Source organism: Mugil cephalus, chromosome 15, assembly GCF_022458985.1.
Source record: "Mugil cephalus isolate CIBA_MC_2020 chromosome 15, CIBA_Mcephalus_1.1, whole genome shotgun sequence".
Lineage (NCBI taxonomy): Eukaryota > Metazoa > Chordata > Actinopteri > Mugiliformes > Mugilidae > Mugil > Mugil cephalus.
In genome coordinates, this window is record NC_061784.1 from 24,350,166 (window position 1) to 24,369,017 (window position 18,852).

Sequence of the window (18,852 nt, forward strand, 5' to 3'; positions counted from 1 at the left end):
TGTTCTCTTATTCATGTTTGGATCCAGTGGATCCAGTGAACACAGTTTGAGAGCTTGTTCAGGAATGAGTACAAAAAGTAAAATAAATTCCAGATCGTTTCCACATTACCCCCTTTGTTTGTTTGTTTGTTTTTGTTTAGTAACAGAACAAAATTTGGCCCAAACATTTAGACAAGTCTATAGGTTCAGTCTGTTTGGCACCTTCACCAGCCTGCCGCTGGCCATGCTGTGCCCTGGTGTGGGTGGAGAATCACTCCTGGGCTGGACTTCCTGTGACCTTGTCCACTGCGTTTCAGGATGGACTGCTGGGCTGCTCGACAGGCTGGCTGCTTTGCTGCTTGCTGTACTGCTCGGGGTGGCGTTCTGTCCTCTGCTGGTTGCAGGTCAACCCGGTTTCGCTTGTAGTATGTCCCTTCCACATCCACCAGGTATGATCTGGGTCCTACCTGCTGCATGCAAACTCCTCTTCTCCGCCTGTCCCTTCATTCCAATGACCTGGCCAATACTCAGCTCAGGCAGGTCCCTGGCTGACCTGTCGAACCAGAGCTTAGCTGTTCGATGTTTGACCCGCACTTTGCTTGGAACCCCAGTGACAACGCTCTGCTTTTCCATTGGATTTCGAATGTCTGGGTGAGGACTGAACGTGTTCATACTCCCATTCTTTTGCAAACCTTTTGAATATTTCACAGTCAAACTGGGGGCCACAGTCTGTTATCACCTGGTCAGGTTGCCCGTGCCTTGCAAACTGGGCCTTGCATCTCAGTCCTGTGGTCTCTGCTGAAAGATCTGGGAGCAATTCTATCTCCCAAAAATCTGAATAATGATCTACAATAAGCAGAAGTCTTTGTCTGCCCGAACAAGTCCATACTCACAATCTGCCATGTGACAGCATTGTTTCACGCTGCCTTCCATGTTAGTATTCGTTGCATGCTGAGCACTGGCTCATGTAGTCCTGACTTTCCCGTGCATATTTGGCGAGTACAGCGTGTCTCTCACCTGCCTATAGCAAGCGTCTCCTCCTACATGGCTGGCATGAATGCGTCTCAACATTTCAGCACGCAGTGATTTTGGGACTATGACTCTCTGGCTTTTGAAGAGCACTCCATCTTGTGCATTGATCTCGTCCCTGATTGACCCGTATTGTCTGATGGACAGAGGATTGTCCTCCCGGATCTTTGGAGCACTGCTGCCTTCAGCAACTGAAGAGCTTCATCTCCCTCAGTGTGTTGTTTGATCTGACTTAATTGCTTGCTGGTGACATTTAGGTAATCGGCCTGGTTTAACTGTTCTGTGTCCTCCTGCGCCCTCTGCAGGTTACAGATGTTGTGTTTTGCACTCTTTTTCTATCTGTGCATAATCCTGTTCAGTCTGACTTAGTGCCCGTGATGCATACCCTATCGGCTGTCCCTCCTGTAATAGACAGCACCCCTGACTGGCTTGGTCATGTCATAGTATTTCAGGATTGGGGCCACATTGACCAGACGCTTGATCTCTTCAACTGCAGAGTCATGTTTTGGTAGCCACACTGTAAAAACAAAAATTGTAATATAACGGAATTTTACAGATTATTTTTACAGATTATTTCCGTATTTTAAAAATACAGAAACAATCTGGACAATCTGACCTCCTTTCTGTCCTGAGACCAGTTGAAGCCAGGAAATGTCTGTCACTGCTCAAAAAGACAAGTATGTGTTTCAGTTTGTACGGAATAAACTTTCACATTAAAAAATGTGCATAGTCAAAATCTACTTATTAGATCCACCTGTACTAATCAATGCAGTCCAATACAGCAGTTCTACTACGAATTATACTTCAAAGAATCGTTCTCTACATTTTTGTAGAGATCTTGCAAGCTTGTCTGTCCCAAAGCAATGGTGTCATCTATAGTGGGACTCGTGTGACTGCTGTGGTGTTGGAAAAGGCTGTATCTTCTTGCACCTTTATCCTGGTCCTGCCTCTTAAACTGTTATAAGCTGTTATTATTTAATAACCGCTAATAATTTCTGTCTTCTCTTCAGGTGGTTACAGCTCAGAAACAGCAACTTCACTACAATTGACAAGTAGTTCAAGTATGGACACCACACCTCGTCAGCTGTATAGAGCAGGGGGCGGCAACTCGCGGCTCCGGAGCCTCTTTCGTTCCTTTGTTGCAGCTCTGCAGCGAGCGGTGCGGAGCAAGGATGCTGATCAAACGTGTTCACTTTGTCAGGCTAACTAACTGCCTCAGAATAGCGGCAACTAGTCACTCATCAGTGAACGAGTGAGAGTTACACAACAACTGAATGACACTGAATGCCACACCACACTCATGGTTGTAACATCAACCAAAAAACACTGAACTCCCACAGTGCATTGCAGCTCATTTACTGGTTGCTGTCGAGTATTTAATTCAAATGTATTTTTATTTTAGTGCGTTAGTTTTTTAAATATAATTCTTAATTTGAATTGATGGTGATCTTTTAACATTAAAGTAAAATGTATTTAATTTTTTGTGCACAAAATATACGCCGCAACTGCCGACGTGCGACACCCGCCTGCAGGTCCCGCCCGCTATTTATTGAACTTTTCGACCCCAGGTAAGCCAACCGTGGATAAATCCCCGTTATGTATGCATAATGCGATTTTGTTGTCTCTGTAGCGGTTATTTCATTTCATAAATACAACTCACTATAGACCTAGCATAGAGGTAAAAACGATATGATGTCAAAGGGATTTTGTGGCTCCCAGTGTTTTCTTTCCAAATGGCTCTTTGAGTGTGGAGGGTTGCTGACCCCTGGTATAGAGTATGGATTCATTTCCTAATCAGTGTTGTGGATGTATGGTGACTTGTATGTAAATTGGTAACTCAACTATTTTTTTTTTTTTTTTTTACTTTTTTCTTTCATTACCAGTTCAGTTGAATTTTGTTTTTGTTTTGTTTTGTTTTTCTGTTTCAGAACCAGTCATTTTAATTGAACAGATTTTTGAATATTGCTGTAATAATGGCTACCTGCTACAGTTGAATAAAAATACAGAGAATGGGAAATTGTAGCTGTTCTTGTTCAGCTTGGTCTCATTTTTTATCATGTTCTCATGTTTTGAAAAGATCAAATTATTGTTGTATACTGTTATATTACATATAATCTAATATAGCCTACAACCTTTTTTTTTTAAAATAAAATAATGCCATTAAAAAACTAATAAGAGCACATTTCTGTAACTTTAAGCATTATTAATCATATTACAATGTTAATTTGCCGTCTTTATGGGTAATTTCATTATTTTAAAATGTAAAATGTTTGTAATTAAACATTAAAAACAACGTAAAACAATTAAATATCCATTTGATGTTTTCTAAAATTAACAGTAAATTCTTGCAATCTAACCAAATATCTAGTTTTGCAACAGTTTTTTGACGTGTTTTGAAAGATTAATCACATTATTTTGTGTCATGTACTATTATATTACATCAAATATAAATTATTATACAATCTCTTCCCATAAAATAATGTAATTAAAACCGATTAATAACAGCACATTTCTGTAAATTTAAGCATTATTGTTCGTAATACAACATTTATTTACCATATTTCTAGGTGATTTAATTGTTTTAGAATGTGAAAATGTTTCTAATTAAACGTTAAAACAACCTGAAAATACGACAACATCGTGTTAAAATTACAAGCACAAATTGTATTTTAATTATGGAAAATAACTGTATTTTTACGAGAAAGTAATTTTCCGTTATTTTACGGTATTTTTATGGCGCCCCTTTTTTTTTTTTTTCTTTTTTTTTTACAGTGCAGTGCCACGGGACATCCCTGTCCAGCAGCCTCTGTAGTGGCTCACACACCTCCGAGAGGTGTGGGGTGAACCTCGCCAGGTAGGTCATGAAGCCTATCAGTCTCTGTACTGCTTTGGTGTCTGTGGGGAGAGACATGTCCTGAACATCCCTGGCTTCCTCAGGGTCCACCCTGAGTCCCTCTGCTGACAAAATGTGTCCATGAAATTTGACCTCACTGACCTTAAACTGCAGTTTCTCAGTCATAGCGCAGGGGTTCAGATGTTATTCTGTGATCATAAACTGTGAAAAATGGACTCATATGTGTTCTGAATCGCATGACAAACAGATTAAATTAACTGCGTTTTCTTAAGCGAGAACACTTGTAAATCGGTCAGATTTGACCGAACACAATAGGAGGGTTATATTGTTTGGCTCTGCATTTAACATTTATATTTAGATTTAACATTTACTAAATGTGATAAAAAAAGAAAACATCGTAAAGGAGCCTGTAATTATTGAAGACAGGAGCAGTTGCACCAGTTTCGGTGCAAGGAGTCGGTTGCCAAGCAACTGGTGAGTCATGGGAGCCATGGTGACAATGAACCTTGTTTGTGTAAAAAATTTAAAAATAATAATAAACATTTTGAGATGATAAGTCTCATTGTGGCTTTTCTTTAATAAATTGTTGCCAGAAAATGTGTCTTCAGATCCAGACAAATAATAAAAAACCACCATCCCATCATAACGCTGTAGTAGAAGGTGTTGGAGAGTTTCATCGTCCATCACTGAAGATGGCGTCACAAGATTTTATCATTGATATTTTTTAATTATTTGTAGTTGAGCTATTTAATTAGTCAATTAACAACCAGACATTTTTTAAGAAAAGGTGAAATCTCTGTATAGTTCTGTCCACAACTATGAACCTTTGGAATATCAGTTACTTTTATTGGAAAAAATGCAGTGAATGTCTTCAATGTGATTTTTGAACTTAATCCTGTGGGCCGGATCGGGCCCTTTCACGGACTAGTTTTGGTTTGACTGCATGTTTTATATCTGTGACACAGACTGATCAAACAAGTTTCCTCCAAAAGAGAAACTGTTTCCTGGGACCTGTCGACCCACTGTGGTCCACTGGTTGAAAGGTACACTTTGTATTTTATTTCTTTATATTCACTGTTCATATTTTAAATAACACTTTAAAGTTTGCACAGTTATGACGTCATCCACTCGGTGTATTTTGTTTCTGCAAAGTATCTCAGAAAAGCCTTAAACTGTGTAGAACTGTTACACTACTACACTGGTGTAAAACTAGAGTCAGTGTCCTACATCTGCCAGCAGGTGGCAGTAGATTTACATTTAACAATCTGCTCGCGCTCCATTGACACTGAAGGTAAAACCATAAAACGACCTGATCTCTGTTCAGACAATAGAGACGAACATAAGAAACAGAGCGCTGACGTCCTGTCCAGCTCATAGTTGGATATAAGTGGACTGAACCGTCCCTCAGTGATGCTGCAATAAGCCTAAGAGTGGGGACGATGCACTGAGGACATGTCGTCTACTTTCTGTTCTCTGCCACCAAGTTCCTGTCCTCTAATCTCAGCTCTATTACTAGTCATGTAAAGTTAACAGCTGTGTGTCCCTCTGTGCTTCTCTTTCTTGTTTTTCTTGTCCTTGAGTTTAAAGGCCCAGGAATAAAGATGGGTCTTAGATCACGTTTGCAAAAATATGATTTGTGAGTGAAAGTCTTCTGCCGACCATCCATGATTATAGATTTTTTATCACTGCAAAATGTATCTTTACAGTGTAAACGTATACTCATGTTGTGTTATTATTCTAGGTTCTATTCTTTATTATTATAAATAATCATGATATTAACAATAAATGTAGATCTCTGTAGGCCTCCTGTTTCAGGAAGTAATTTCAAAGTGCTCTGGGCGGGACAGACAGTTAAATTGCGCATGCTCAGTCTCAGAAGACAGCCAATTGGATTTGAGCTACAGCACAGTGTGATTCTAGTGTACCATAAGATTAGACTTAGACTTAGATTCAACTTTATTGAACCCTTTGGGATGACTCCCTTAGGGAAATTGTATTTCCACCAGATAAATAGAAATAAGAGAAATAAACAATGTTCAATAAACGATAAACTCTTAACAGATTAAATTACAAATTTCAAATAATGATTCACAAACAAGACCAAGCTTGATTGGATAAAGAGTTTATTTAACCAGGTTAAAAAGGGTTGCTTTATTAATCCCAAACTGAGAAATGTCACCATTGCAGCAGCAAAGTTATTTACAGAATTATAAAAATAAGTTGAAAAAAAGTGAATACAAGAAAGAAAGATGTCCAGAGTGTTATCTGTCACATACAGGTGAGGAGTTGAACAGGTGTATGGCTTGAGGCAGGACAGATTTCCTGTAGCGTTCTTTGTCTGAGTCTCTTGGAGAAGGAGCTCCGTTGTCTGTCTATCGTCTGGTGGAGAGGGAGGTCAGGATGATCCATGACTGATATCAGTCTGTTAAGTATCCTCCTCTCCCAGCCAATCACAGAATCAGCCTTCCTGATCAGTTTATTCAGTGTGTAGCTGTTCCTCCAGAACCACTGCAGAGAAAAGGGTTCTGGCCACAACAGACTGGTAGAAGATGTCCAGCATCTTACTGCACATGTTAAAGGATCTCAGCTTCCTCAGGAAGTAGAGTGTAACTGACAGTAAATTGTTGTGGGTTGCCATCTCAGTCTTCCTGTGCCCTGTGGTTATTTAAATGTCTGCGAATGACTGCCATCTGGTGGCCAGTGTCTTTTATGGAGGGAGCAGGCTATAAAAGGGAGGAGGCTACGCATCCCTGCAAGCTCCACCTGTGTCTCTGTGTGTGTGTGCGCTCACCTGTACGCACCTCCATCCCTAATCATTTGTTCTCTGGGCTGGCATTTTCTTTGTTGGCTCATCTTTGTGGCTCTTCGATTAAGTTTTCCTTTGGTGTATTGTAATTATGTATCGTTTTGCGTTGATACTGTCTCAGCATAGTCTGATGTCGTTGCTATTATTAGGAGGCAGAATCAGAGACGGCACCTTTAAAATCAAGCCTTGGTAGAGTGGAACGAGGTATGTGGGCTTCAGATTTGTGTTATTGCTTCATTTTGATGTTTTGATTTATTGTTATCTCTGGTGATGCCACTCACGTCATTTTAATGTTTTATTTGAGTTTAGCAACATTGTTTAATTGCCTAATAAAATGTATTTTTATTTGTTTGTTCTTATAAACTCTGTATTGTTGAATAACGAGATTTTGTTTAATGTGTATAACTGTTTCTTCCTTTTCTTTTGTGTTCTTTCTGCATAGTTTTCACGGTGCTGTAGACTATGCAAGATAATAAACCAAGGCACCCGTACGAAACTCTCCGCCTCATCCTTTGAACCAAGGGTCTGCTACATAGAGTCTCTGCAGCCCTTCTTGTACACAGCTGTACTGTTGGTCCTCCAGTTCCGTCTGTTATTGATGGTCACTCCCAGGTATTTACCACAGAACCTTCAAATATTTCCAGTTTAACAGTTTAATGTCATATAGAAATCTGTACAAACCATGATAATGGCTTCATCCCTGATGGATGCCACGTTGTGGTTCTTCTTACAGCTATTTTTATACATACCTGATATAAATGCTATGACAAACAACTTCCTATAGTTGGTCCAGTCATGACTGCAAACACTACAATCAAGACTCACTTATTATTAATCAAATGTATGTTTTGGAAAGCATTTGATGTAGTGACATGTACATAAGTCAAAGTAGTGTGACTCCTGTTACTGCCTCTCTGCTGTGCAGGACAAAGTGTGTGTGAACTGTAATATCACAGACTCTGTGGATCCAGAGTAGCCAATATATTGTCAATAAGAGAAGGCCTGGCCTCTTTCCGCTTTAACAGGAGTCCATGTTTCTGATCTCCCAGTCAGTAGCAGCCAACTCAGATGACGTCTCACAAGTCACTGCCTCCAACAACTGAAGGAGATCCTGATGAAGCACTAACAGAAAAAATAAAGAAATACAGAAACCTGCCACAAAGTGAACTAAATACTGTAGGTGGTTTGGCTTAGGACTCCACAACAGCCTCTACACTTGTGCCTAACTCAACTATAACAACAACTATAAATGTCAACAAAAGTACCTTTTGTTGGGTCGACACTGGCAACATCACAACTAGGTCCTTCACCTGGACATTAATGCTGATCAGTTGACACTGAAAAAAGAGATTGAATATTTACTTACTGAAATTCTTTGGTGAATAAAAGTTGTGAGCGTGAATACTGACCAGGTGCCAAGCCACTAGTACTTCGACTGGATGACGGCCTTTGAGGAATAACATCTCCTGTCTGTCGCGTTTTTTCCAGCGCACTAAAAAGTGTTTACCTCCATATCCTGAAGAAGTTCGTCGGCCCCTGAAGCTTTTCCTCCAACTCAAGATCCTCTGAATCACTCATTTTTTAAACTAAAGAGGAAAAACATTTTGACAGAACTCAGTGACACAAACAAACACATAACGAAATCAATCCGCATGACATAACAACACTGATAATAACAATGATGAGGCTATTTGGCTATTTAGCAACATACAACTCCTTTAATGTTTGTAATAGATTTAATCCATCATTGGTGGATTAAATAGCTAATGCTGCAGTAGCCACGTGTAGTCGTTACTATACTCTATTTATCAAGCATGGTGAAGGACACAGTAAACATTTTTAAAGGTCTTAAACTGCTTCCAAAATCAGACGCCTTTGTTTGTTTGAAGCTTTTCTGAAAGAAAAAAAAATGAAGTGAATTAAGCTAATCTGTCTTTCTAAGAAAGTACACTGGTTGCATCTGATTGGTTGGAGTTCAGAGCGTCCAAAGCTGACAGGAGTGGTGAATGAATCTATAAGTATGTTTTACGTGTAAAAAGAAAATAATAAACCTAACAAAGCATTAAGTACGTTAAATCTGTTCACCTTCTGATCCTGAATCAGTCTGCAAAACACTGTGATGGCAGAGCGTTTCATACAGAGGTGAAAGAGTACCCATTGCGATAGTTTTAAATTTAGGGGCGTGACAAATCGCCGGTGGTCGAGGATTATGGGTAGTGTAGGCTTTCCCGCTATCCAAAACACGAATAAAAGTTTATTTCTCAGAATCGAAGGAGGGAAAATTAAAAGTGAAGGACACAACATGAAGCTACTTTATTGTTGAAATATTCGGATGTGTTTGTGTTGAGAAATGTTGACGATGTCATCGGAATAAATCCTTAAAATAGTGGGGAAATCACTTCCGGGCAGAGGGTCCTCGATTCTCCAATCAGATTGAAGCTCGCAGCGTTATATTTCGCCGCCAACGGGTTATTATTGTAGTGAATGGAGGACTGCAGCCTTGGGAATGAGAACGCCACACCATGATGATGCTCCCACCTTCAGTCCTCACTGTCAGTATGGTGTTTTTGGGATGATGTGCAGTGCATTTTGTCCTTCAAGCATGGTGTGTATTATGGCATCCAAAGAGTTTAGTTTTGCTCTCATATGGCCAGACTATGTTCTCCCAGTATTTTACAGGCTTGTCCAATGTTGTGCAACAAACTTTAATCTAGCTTCAACATGCTTTTTCTTCAGAGATGGAGTCTTGTGTCTTGTGAGCGTGCATACAATAGTTTCAAAGAAAACAATAAGTGATGCCCTCAATGCATCACTTATTATACAATGAGGTTGTGAAAGTCTTGAGAGAGTTCTTTGCTTTAACCATCATGAGATGTAACTCCTTTTTACAGGCCATCAGTTTGGACTGAACCAGCTGATAGGTCTATATCTTGCCTTTCCGTGCCTTTTTCCACCCCCCTTTCTGTGTGTGTTCAATACTTTTTCCCTCTGTTATCTTACATTATTACATGTAACTTAATTTCTTAACGTATTTGTTTTGGTTTATTTCTATTTCTATTACTGGGGTTGTTAACAACACCTGCTCAAAATTTCATGTCAATAGCACCTTTAGAAATATGTTTACTATGAAAAATTGTGATGTGTTCAATACTTATTTTACACACTGAATACAAAGTAGACTAAAGAGAACACGACATAGCGCATGACAATGTACAATATACGTATTGCATAGATCCAGTGTGTGGAAGCTGAAACCATCGTCTCCTTCTTCGACTTTCTGCATCATTCAAAATAAAATCTAGAACACTGGAAACTAGGAAGAAGCTTTCACTCTTCGTGCTTTTATTGTGAAGGCGAACCTGCTGCAGCTGCGCAGTGTGACGCCATCTATCAGTAACTCAGATCAACTCTACAGCTGATGGACTGACTCTTCTTCACCGAAGATGTTAAGTGAGTTATTTTCAACTGATTCTGGGTTTTTTCTTTTTCTCTGCACCTGATGAGGTCCTGGTTCATTTATATTACAATTACATATGAATGTTAAATATAATATTAAATGAGACTTCATTTGATCTTTACTGTTGCCAGTCCATTTATTATATTTATAAGTTACATCTTATTTGTCATTGATGACAGGTGTGTGTGTGACTGGTAAATGAATCTGGTTCTGGTTTAGTTTTGTGCTCAGGGTGCAGCTTTATTCTCTTTGTCTGACTTTTGGATTTCTTAGTCACTTCGAACAAGTATTAAGTTTGCGGTCGGATTTTACGTGCTCCACGGCGCGTGCAGTGGCGCAGTGACATTTCCTTGACTTCCGCAACAGTCAACCTGACATTAAACAGTAAAAACGGAACAAATCTTTTCTTTTCTCTACATGAATGAAAAAAGTTTTTGATATGTTATTGCAGACAGACTCTCCTGGAATAAAGCTGCCGCGGATGAACAGGTAAGATTCAGTTTGATTCTCCTCCAGGTTTCAGTAGGACCACTACACAACAGAGGTCCTGTTTTAAACCCAAGAGAAGCAGGTGTTGGTGTTTCAGTCTGAGTGAACGTCACTATGGTCAGACTGGATGATGATCTGACTAAATCAGGACGATAGAATGAACCTTGAGACAACAGCGACATCGTGTGGTCAATTGTATTTATCGCCACTTCAACGACACGTCCAGGTTAAGTTCTTTATTTTAGAGACAAAGTTCAGGTTAGACCTGAACCTATGGTTCATTCAAGCATGTCCAACATGTTCATTCATGTTTCCTCCAACACGTGGAGCTGCTGGTATTCAGAGATAAACCAGAGGGAACAGAAACAGCTGATCACCAAGTACATGGTACCAGGCGTTATCAGGCCAGCTGATGTTGGACTCAGTGAATCCAGAGAACCTCATAGAGCTGCACTGAGCTGAATGAACTCCAGTAACACATTTTCTAATTTCTTATCGTCTCCTGCAGGTCTACTGTTTCTCCAGTTTCTCAGACATGGATCCAGATCCAGATCTCTCCATCGTCCTCCTTGGGAAATCAGGAGCTGGTAAAAGTGCTTCAGGAAACACCGTGTTAGGACGAACAGTGTTTGAGTCAAAGTCTTCCTTCAGAGCAGTGACTCAAGGAATCAGGGAGGAAACAGGACGAGTGTTTGGGAAACAGATCAGAGTCATTGACACTCCAGGAATATTAGAGTCACAGCAGGAGATTGAGACCTGTTGTCAGGACCTCCTGAAGTCCAACAGACCTGTTCTGTTCCTGGTGGTGACCTCCATCAACCAGTTCTCTGAGGAGGACCAGGAGGCCGTAGAGGCAGCAATCAGAGTCATCGGGCCTCAGGGCTTCAAAAACACTTATCTGCTATTCACAGGTGGTGACGCCTTAAAAAACATGGAGCTGGATGAGTTCCTCCTGACAGATGCTGGAGGTTCACGTCTAAATGCTGTTAAAATGAGCTTTGAAGGCAGGCATCATCTGTTCAACAATCAGAACGAGGATCAGGAACAAGTTGAAGAACTGCTGGAGAAGTCGGGCCACCTCCGCTCTGAGCCACCAGGTACTAAGATAAACCTCTCATGTTTTCTCTCAGATTCAGACTCTGTCTCCATCAGAGCTGCTCAGACAATTCAACAGCCATCCAGAGACCAGAGGTCACTCCAGGTCAAACTAGTCAGTGTCAGTCCTGACTCTAAGTCTACATTCAGACAGGTACAAAATCCACTCGAGAAGCTGCCTGAGGATCAGTGGTTAAGCACAGTTTTCATTCTGCAGTGTCGAGGCTCGTTGGTCTCTCTGTCAAAACGCCAGGAGAGCTCCCCTGGATGTAAAAATGACCACAATCAATTAAACGAAAAGCAACGGAGTAGAAGTACTTTTTTCACTGCAAATGTAACTGAGTAAGAGTAAAAAGTATTCTGCAAAAAAAAGTACTCTGAGAGGTACATTTTTTTTTTTTAAATACTTGTGTAAAGTATATATAAGAGTAAATGTAAACCGTAACAACCCATCTCTGCTGAGGATCTTCCTGTTGTCAGTTTCCTTTAGTATCACTAGAGTCAGAGATATTTATCTGAACATCAGTGATGATCAGCTGCTTCAGAGAAGTCTGGTTTTATTCTTAAATACTGACATATCCAAAAAACAAATGCTTCCAGAGCAGTTTTAGTCTCTGGAAAATGCGACTGATTCATTGATCCTCTATGAATGGTCGTGTCACTCATTTAAGTCATTACAACACACACTTAAACACAATGAGTTGTTATTTACGGTCTCTTTGGCGCTTTCATGACAACGGAACAAACACTATCTGTAAGTCAGCTACAGTGGAGGATCGATGGGTCACAGTGGTCGACACTCCAGGATTCACTGAAAACCATCTGACTCCTAAACAGATGGGTCTGGTGATCAGTAAAATGATAGTAGAGGCCAGTCCAGGACCACATGTCTTTGTTATTGTGGTCAGATTAGGTAAAATTATCTCCAAAGCAGACATGAATATGTTTGAGATACTGAAGAAACTGTTTGGTAGTGATACTTCTAAGTACACCATGGTACTTTTTACTTGTGTGGAAAACATTACACCTCTGACATGTTCGTGATGTTTCAGACCTACATCAGAGAAAAGAGGAACCTGCATGAGGAGGCAAGGTTAATGAGAGAGGAGGGGAGCCTGGATGAGGAGACAAATGGAAGTATTTTTTCAGGATCAACTGAGACGTTAAACATAGAAGAGGGCGGCCAGTCATCACAGGAACCGGAACCAGAACCAGAACCAGAACCATCACGGAGAGTTAGGGTATTGGAAAGACTGCTGTATTCAGTGATTCCACAGGTGGTAGCAGTTACAGTGGTGAGTGGAGTAATAGGTTCAGGTTCAGGTGCAAAAGGTGTAGCAGTAGGTGCAGCAGGAGTCGGTGCAGGAATATGTGTGATATACGGTTTGTTAATAGCCATATGCAGGAAGCGGTGAGGGCTGCACTTTTATTTAAATCTTGTATATTACTTATTTTATTGATAACCTCTCTCTCTTTTTTTCAATGAAAAATGAGTCTCTGGTCTTCTCCATCTGACTCTTCTAATGCAGAAATAGATCTTTTAATTCTGCACTATTTTTATATTTTACGTTTTTATATTATTTTTGTATGTATGCTCCTGGCCCCTAGAAATAAATTTTGTTTGTTTGTGTAAATGTATAAAATACAATAAAGAACCTTGAACCGATGGTGTTTGACTGGTGGAGCCTCTAGTGGGGGATAGAGGAACTGCAGGCGGAGGCTCCATGTTTCAGACTTAAAGTTTCCTGCTTGGTTTCATGTTGTATAGAAACTAAAATAAAAAACTGCAAATATCTGATGAAATGTGATGAGTCTGGATTTAGATGGAAATCATCCACAGTACATTTAAGTTTGTTTCGTTTACATAGCACCTTAAGAGCGAAGAGCATTTGCACCAAAGTGCTTCACATTCAACATGTTGTATAAAACATGTAAAATACAGATCAGCATCAATGTATCAAGATATAAAAGGCTATTAATACCCAGGTTGACCAATGAAGATGAAAAAATAAAACTGATCAAATGTTGTTCAACAGAGTCAGAGCTTCATATGTGGACTGACACCAGATCAGTGTTTTAACATTAAGATTAAGTCACTTGTAATCAGGGCCTCAGACTCTTTAATGCACACTTGTTAAATGTCAGCTAAGCAGATGATTTCACTGAGTTTCATCGGTGTCATTACTCTGTTTCCTGATGCTGTGATGTTTAAATCTAAAGGTTTCTGGTGTTCTCTGTGGTACAGAGTCAGAATGGCCAGTCAGTGATATGATCACCTGTGGGTCTGTCATGCAGGAATTTGTGTTTTAGGTGTATTTTGTTTTGCAAGCAATACTGACTGGGAGAGATAGATCTTTTTATGTGAACAAAAATATGTATTATCATTACATCTTTCAGAGAATAATACTTTGACTTACATACTTATTATATATATTATAGATTTTTTTATCACTGCATTAAAAAACGTATCTTTTGAGTGTAAATTTATACTCATGTTGAGTTATTATTGTAGGTTCTATTCTTATACTTCTTCTATTCGGATTCAGAAAACTTTATTTGTCCGTTGGGGGAAATTAAATAATCGGACTTCTAAAGGCCTTCTGCTTCAGGAGGTAATTTCAAACTGTTTAGAGCGGGAATGACGGTTGAGTTGCGCATGCTCAGTCTCCCTCAGCAGACAGCCAATCGGATCCGAGCAACAGCACAGTGTGATTTCCATGCAGTGGATATAAATGGAGCTCCGTGTGCGTCCAGACTTCATCTTCTGAGGAAGTAGTAGCAGTCATCATGCCTGATCCAGTGAAAGCGCCCAAGAAGGGCTCCAAGAAAGCCGTGACCAAGACCGCCGCTAAAGGCGGCAAGAAGAGGAGAAAGAGCAGGAAGGAGAGCTACGCCATCTACGTGTACAAGGTGCTGAAGCAGGTCCACCCCGACACCGGCATCTCCTCCAAGGCCATGAGCATCATGAACTCGTTCGTCAGCGACATCTTCGAGCGCATCGCCGGCGAGGCCTCCCGTCTGGCCCACTACAACAAGCGCTCCACCATCACCTCCAGGGAGATCCAGACCGCCGTCCGCCTGCTGCTGCCCGGGGAGCTGGCTAAGCACGCCGTGTCTGAGGGCACCAAGGCCGTCACCAAGTACACCAGCTCCAAGTAGACCACTCCTCTACCGCCACCACAACAACACAAAGGCTCTTTTAAGAGCCACCCACTGCTACTGGAAGAGCTCTGCTTTCTATGCTGTTTTACATCTAACAATGTAGATCACAACACATTAACTCATCCAGATACGTTTCAATACATTATACAACTGAACTGTGTGTGCGTGTAATACTGACAAATGCACATGAAAAACCTGCTTATATAACTACATAAACAGTACAAACTTGCCGGTCAGTATTTCATACCAGATTTGAGATTTTCATGAACATTTTCTCTATCGGACACAGCACAGTGGCGTGAATAGTGTGAGAAGTACAAAAATACACTGTTTAACACAACATCCTGGACTAAACAAAGTTGAGCCTGAACTAAATGTCCTCATGAAAATTTAAAAGGATGGTTTATTAAATATAAGTGTATATATATCTAACCCCTAACCCTATATATATATGTTAAGGCAATCTTCGCATACATCGAAAGAAAAACAAAGCTATACTCAGACCAATTAATTGCAAGTTGCTGTAAAGAGGAAATTCCCGCTATAAAAAACATACGGACATTGTGTGAACTGGTAATTTGGTATTCTAACAAACCTTTATGAGGTCATAAATATAGATTTATTTGCTTTATTGTGGCCTGTTTTTCTTCCAGTGTGCTTAATGGTGTTTATGGCTCATTTTTTTTTTAAATAAAAATAATAAATTAAATACAGCAAAAATACAAGCCGCTTTTTTCATGTAATAAATTTTAAATACGAAGCTGGCGCCAGAAATGTGCGGATCAGCCTGTAACGGTTTGGCTGACGTCTCACAGTGACGCACTATCAGGGCTCTCCTCTGATTGGACGATAAGGCAAACGCTCACTGTGACCAATCACAGAGCAGTTCAGTTTCTATAAATACTTGGTGATTAACGGCCTTGGTTTCATTCTTTTCTTCTTCTTCAACGCAAGAACTCAGAAACTAGAAAATGTCTGGACGTGGTAAGACCGGTGGAAAAGCCAGAGCTAAGGCCAAGACCCGCTCCTCCAGGGCCGGGCTCCAGTTCCCCGTCGGCCGTGTCCACAGGCTGCTGAGGAAGGGTAACTACGCTCAGCGCGTCGGGGCCGGAGCTCCCGTCTACCTGGCGGCGGTGCTCGAGTATCTGACCGCTGAGATCCTGGAGCTGGCTGGAAACGCCGCCAGAGACAACAAGAAGACCAGGATCATCCCCCGCCACCTGCAGCTGGCCGTCCGCAACGACGAGGAGCTCAACAAGCTGCTCGGAGGAGTCACCATCGCTCAGGGTGGTGTCCTGCCCAACATCCAGGCGGTGCTGCTGCCCAAGAAGACCGAGAAACCCGCCAAGAAGTAAATCCGAGTCCCGAGAGGAACTCAACAAACCCAACAAAGGCTCTTTTAAGAGCCACCCACCACCACTGGAAGAGCTCTGCTTTCTATTTTTTTGTGTATGATAATTATGTCTCAATAAACGTTTGTGTTCATAAACAATAGAAAATTATCACTCAAATTCTGAAAAAATTCTTCTTTGCGGCTCGGGTTCGATTTCCGGTCAGGGAACATGTTTTCCAATGTGTTCAAGTAAACCAGTGTTTTAGAACAGGATCAAATCCTATTTAGAGCACAACGAATGAATCACGACAACACCAGACTTGTTTTAGGGCAAAGAAGAAATTCTACAAGTCCAGTCGCCCTGTACTTATTCAATGCCTTTTGGAAGATGAAATGAATGAAACTTCTCAAGTAAGCCTCTAAAATGTGAACATAACACAGATACATATATTCACATTAACCCATGAAATGAGGCCCGATGAAACTCGAGAGAGAATGGAACAAAGCAAAAAATTGCTGATCCTCCCACGGATCACAAAGGCAATAGGGACTTTTGGTGGGGCAATATTCTTTACATATCCCTTGTTACACAGTTATGTGTTTAAATAGGAGGTCTATCTGTCCATGCACTGAGGATCTAAATTTATTTTTGAGAATAGAAAATAAACTCCCCGTCGGGGAATCGAACCCCGGTCTTCCGCGTGACAGGCGGAGATACTGTCCACTATACTAACGAGGAGGCAGTGTTCCGATACCCAGGATATACGATTATATGGCACGACTCTATCCGTTACGTTCATCGTCATGTTGTTTATCTTTTCATAATAAGAATCGACATTCGAGCCAAAGCTAAGGTCCGTGTGAAAACGCACACATGTGTCAGAACTGAAATGGTTCTGTTGTGAAGAATGGGCTCAAAATCCTCCAAACTACTGACCAACTGTTACCACTTGTTATTTGATGTATATTAATTTAAACATTAATTCAACATCTTAAGAAACAGAATCAAATAGTTCCAGTAACAGAGAACAGCTCTGGGTCGTTTGGCTCCGCCCATCGCTTTAACTGAGACCATGTTCTCCATCACGTCCGCAGTTTGTATTTATATAGAGAGTCTCTGTCCGACAGACTCATATTCATCTGAGAATCTGTCAGATAAATAAATCAGCAACATGAGCGGAAGAGGCAAAGGCGGAAAGGGACTCGGAAAAGGAGGCGCTAAGCGTCACCGTAAAGTTCTCCGTGATAACATCCAGGGAATCACCAAACCCGCCATCCGCCGCCTGGCTCGCCGTGGCGGAGTCAAGCGAATCTCCGGCCTGATCTACGAGGAGACCCGCGGGGTCCTCAAGGTCTTCCTGGAGAACGTCATCCGCGACGCCGTCACCTACACCGAGCACGCTAAGAGGAAGACGGTCACCGCCATGGACGTGGTGTACGCCCTCAAGAGGCAGGGCCGCACCCTGTACGGCTTCGGAGGTTAAACCCTACGTCCCCGACACACAACACAACGGCTCTTTTAAGGGCCACCCACTCAGACCAGAAGACCTCTCATTTCTGTTACAATGTTTAGTTCACGTCCCGCTTTTAGCCTGATCGGGCAAATGAATATGTCTTTTGCCTTGATGGCTAAGCTTGTCTCACTTAACTTTATACTCCTAAACTCTCGCTTAGAGATGGTGAATAAAGGATTCTGATGCTTCTTTATGACTGACCCGAAAAGAGTCAAAGAGAACCCCTACCAGTGACATCTAGTGGCCATGTGCGGTTATAGCACGTGATTTCGTGTTTCTTTAAATGAATGGTGAGGTGCCAACGTTTCGAAGCTGACGCCCACTTCCGGTGTTTCATTGCGACGTTGTTCATGTGATATCAGAGATTTGATAGAAGCCTCGACACAGTGAAATGATATGAGTGAAACAAGCTCTGGAGCCTCAGCGTCAAACACTGCATTTAAATTCACACAAGCAAAAACAGAACGGTATAAATGTCCTTGTGCAGATTTGTCGCTGTTGATCATCTTCTGTTCTATAACCGTTTATGCTCATCTTCCATATGTGGCAGTTGATTATGCACATCACTAGACAGAACAGACGTCTCTTTGAATCAATAAAGTTTTCTTTCTTTATTTACTTCTCATTGATACTAACATTGAAACCCACAGTTTTCATTTTGTCCCTGATTTCTTTTGTCCGGTAACAGCCTTTTAGTAGGTGTCTTAATTTGATCCTCGTCTCAGTTGGACATTATTTAGTTGTGACGTATCAGATCCACTGGACTATAGCTCTAACTGGGAGTTTATTAACGGAGATCAACCAGATGGTGTCTCTGAGGGTATTGGATATGAGTTTATCATTGACATTTTTAATTATCTGCTGATTTTCAGCCCGTGTTTACTTATTTATAATCAATAATTTCTCATTTTTATTGCCATTGATTATTTTAAAAATGTCCTTGGTGGTGAAAACTGTCCAGTTAATGTTCAGATAATTAACTTCTGTCAGTCTCCAAAGAGAAATTTATTATATAGAACATTAGTTCTGGCCTTTGTCCAGTGAACATTTCTGCTCCGGGCTTCAACAACACTTTTCATAAAATGGATTTTTAGTTTAATATCACGTTAGTAGCACGTAGACCACCCGTGTTCC

The 18,852-nt window shown here is 40.9% G+C and overlaps 4 protein-coding genes and 1 non-coding gene across 5 annotated transcripts; 4 read left to right on the top strand and 1 right to left on the bottom strand.

The window, feature by feature from the left end:
• Positions 1-10,096: 10,096 nt before the first annotated feature.
• LOC125021637 (GTPase IMAP family member 6-like) lies at positions 10,097-11,906 on the top strand. The gene is made up of 4 exons (XM_047607763.1): positions 10,097-10,118; positions 10,577-10,614; positions 11,123-11,711; positions 11,860-11,906. Exons 1-4 carry the CDS (start codon positions 10,112-10,114, stop codon positions 11,904-11,906), a joined length of 681 nt encoding a protein of 226 aa, XP_047463719.1. The 5' UTR covers positions 10,097-10,111.
• A 2,549-nt stretch (positions 11,907-14,455) lies between these two features.
• On the top strand, positions 14,456-15,507 carry LOC125021560 (histone H2B-like). The gene has a single exon (XM_047607675.1). The coding sequence runs from the start codon at positions 14,497-14,499 to the stop codon at positions 14,866-14,868; it is 372 nt and encodes a 123-aa protein (XP_047463631.1). The 5' UTR covers positions 14,456-14,496; the 3' UTR covers positions 14,869-15,507.
• Positions 15,508-15,803: 296 nt separating this feature from the next.
• On the top strand, positions 15,804-16,376 carry LOC125021556 (histone H2A-like). Its single transcript, XM_047607672.1, has one exon. The coding sequence runs from the start codon at positions 15,843-15,845 to the stop codon at positions 16,224-16,226; it is 384 nt and encodes a 127-aa protein (XP_047463628.1). The 5' UTR covers positions 15,804-15,842; the 3' UTR covers positions 16,227-16,376.
• A 299-nt stretch (positions 16,377-16,675) lies between these two features.
• On the top strand, positions 16,676-18,327 carry LOC125021573 (histone H4). Its single transcript, XM_047607687.1, has one exon. It carries the CDS (start codon positions 17,377-17,379, stop codon positions 17,686-17,688), a length of 312 nt encoding a protein of 103 aa, XP_047463643.1. The 5' UTR covers positions 16,676-17,376; the 3' UTR covers positions 17,689-18,327.
• Positions 16,872-16,943, bottom strand: trnad-guc. The gene has a single exon. It is a non-coding gene; the product is annotated as a tRNA-Asp (tRNA).
• Positions 18,328-18,852: the final 525 nt, after the last annotated feature.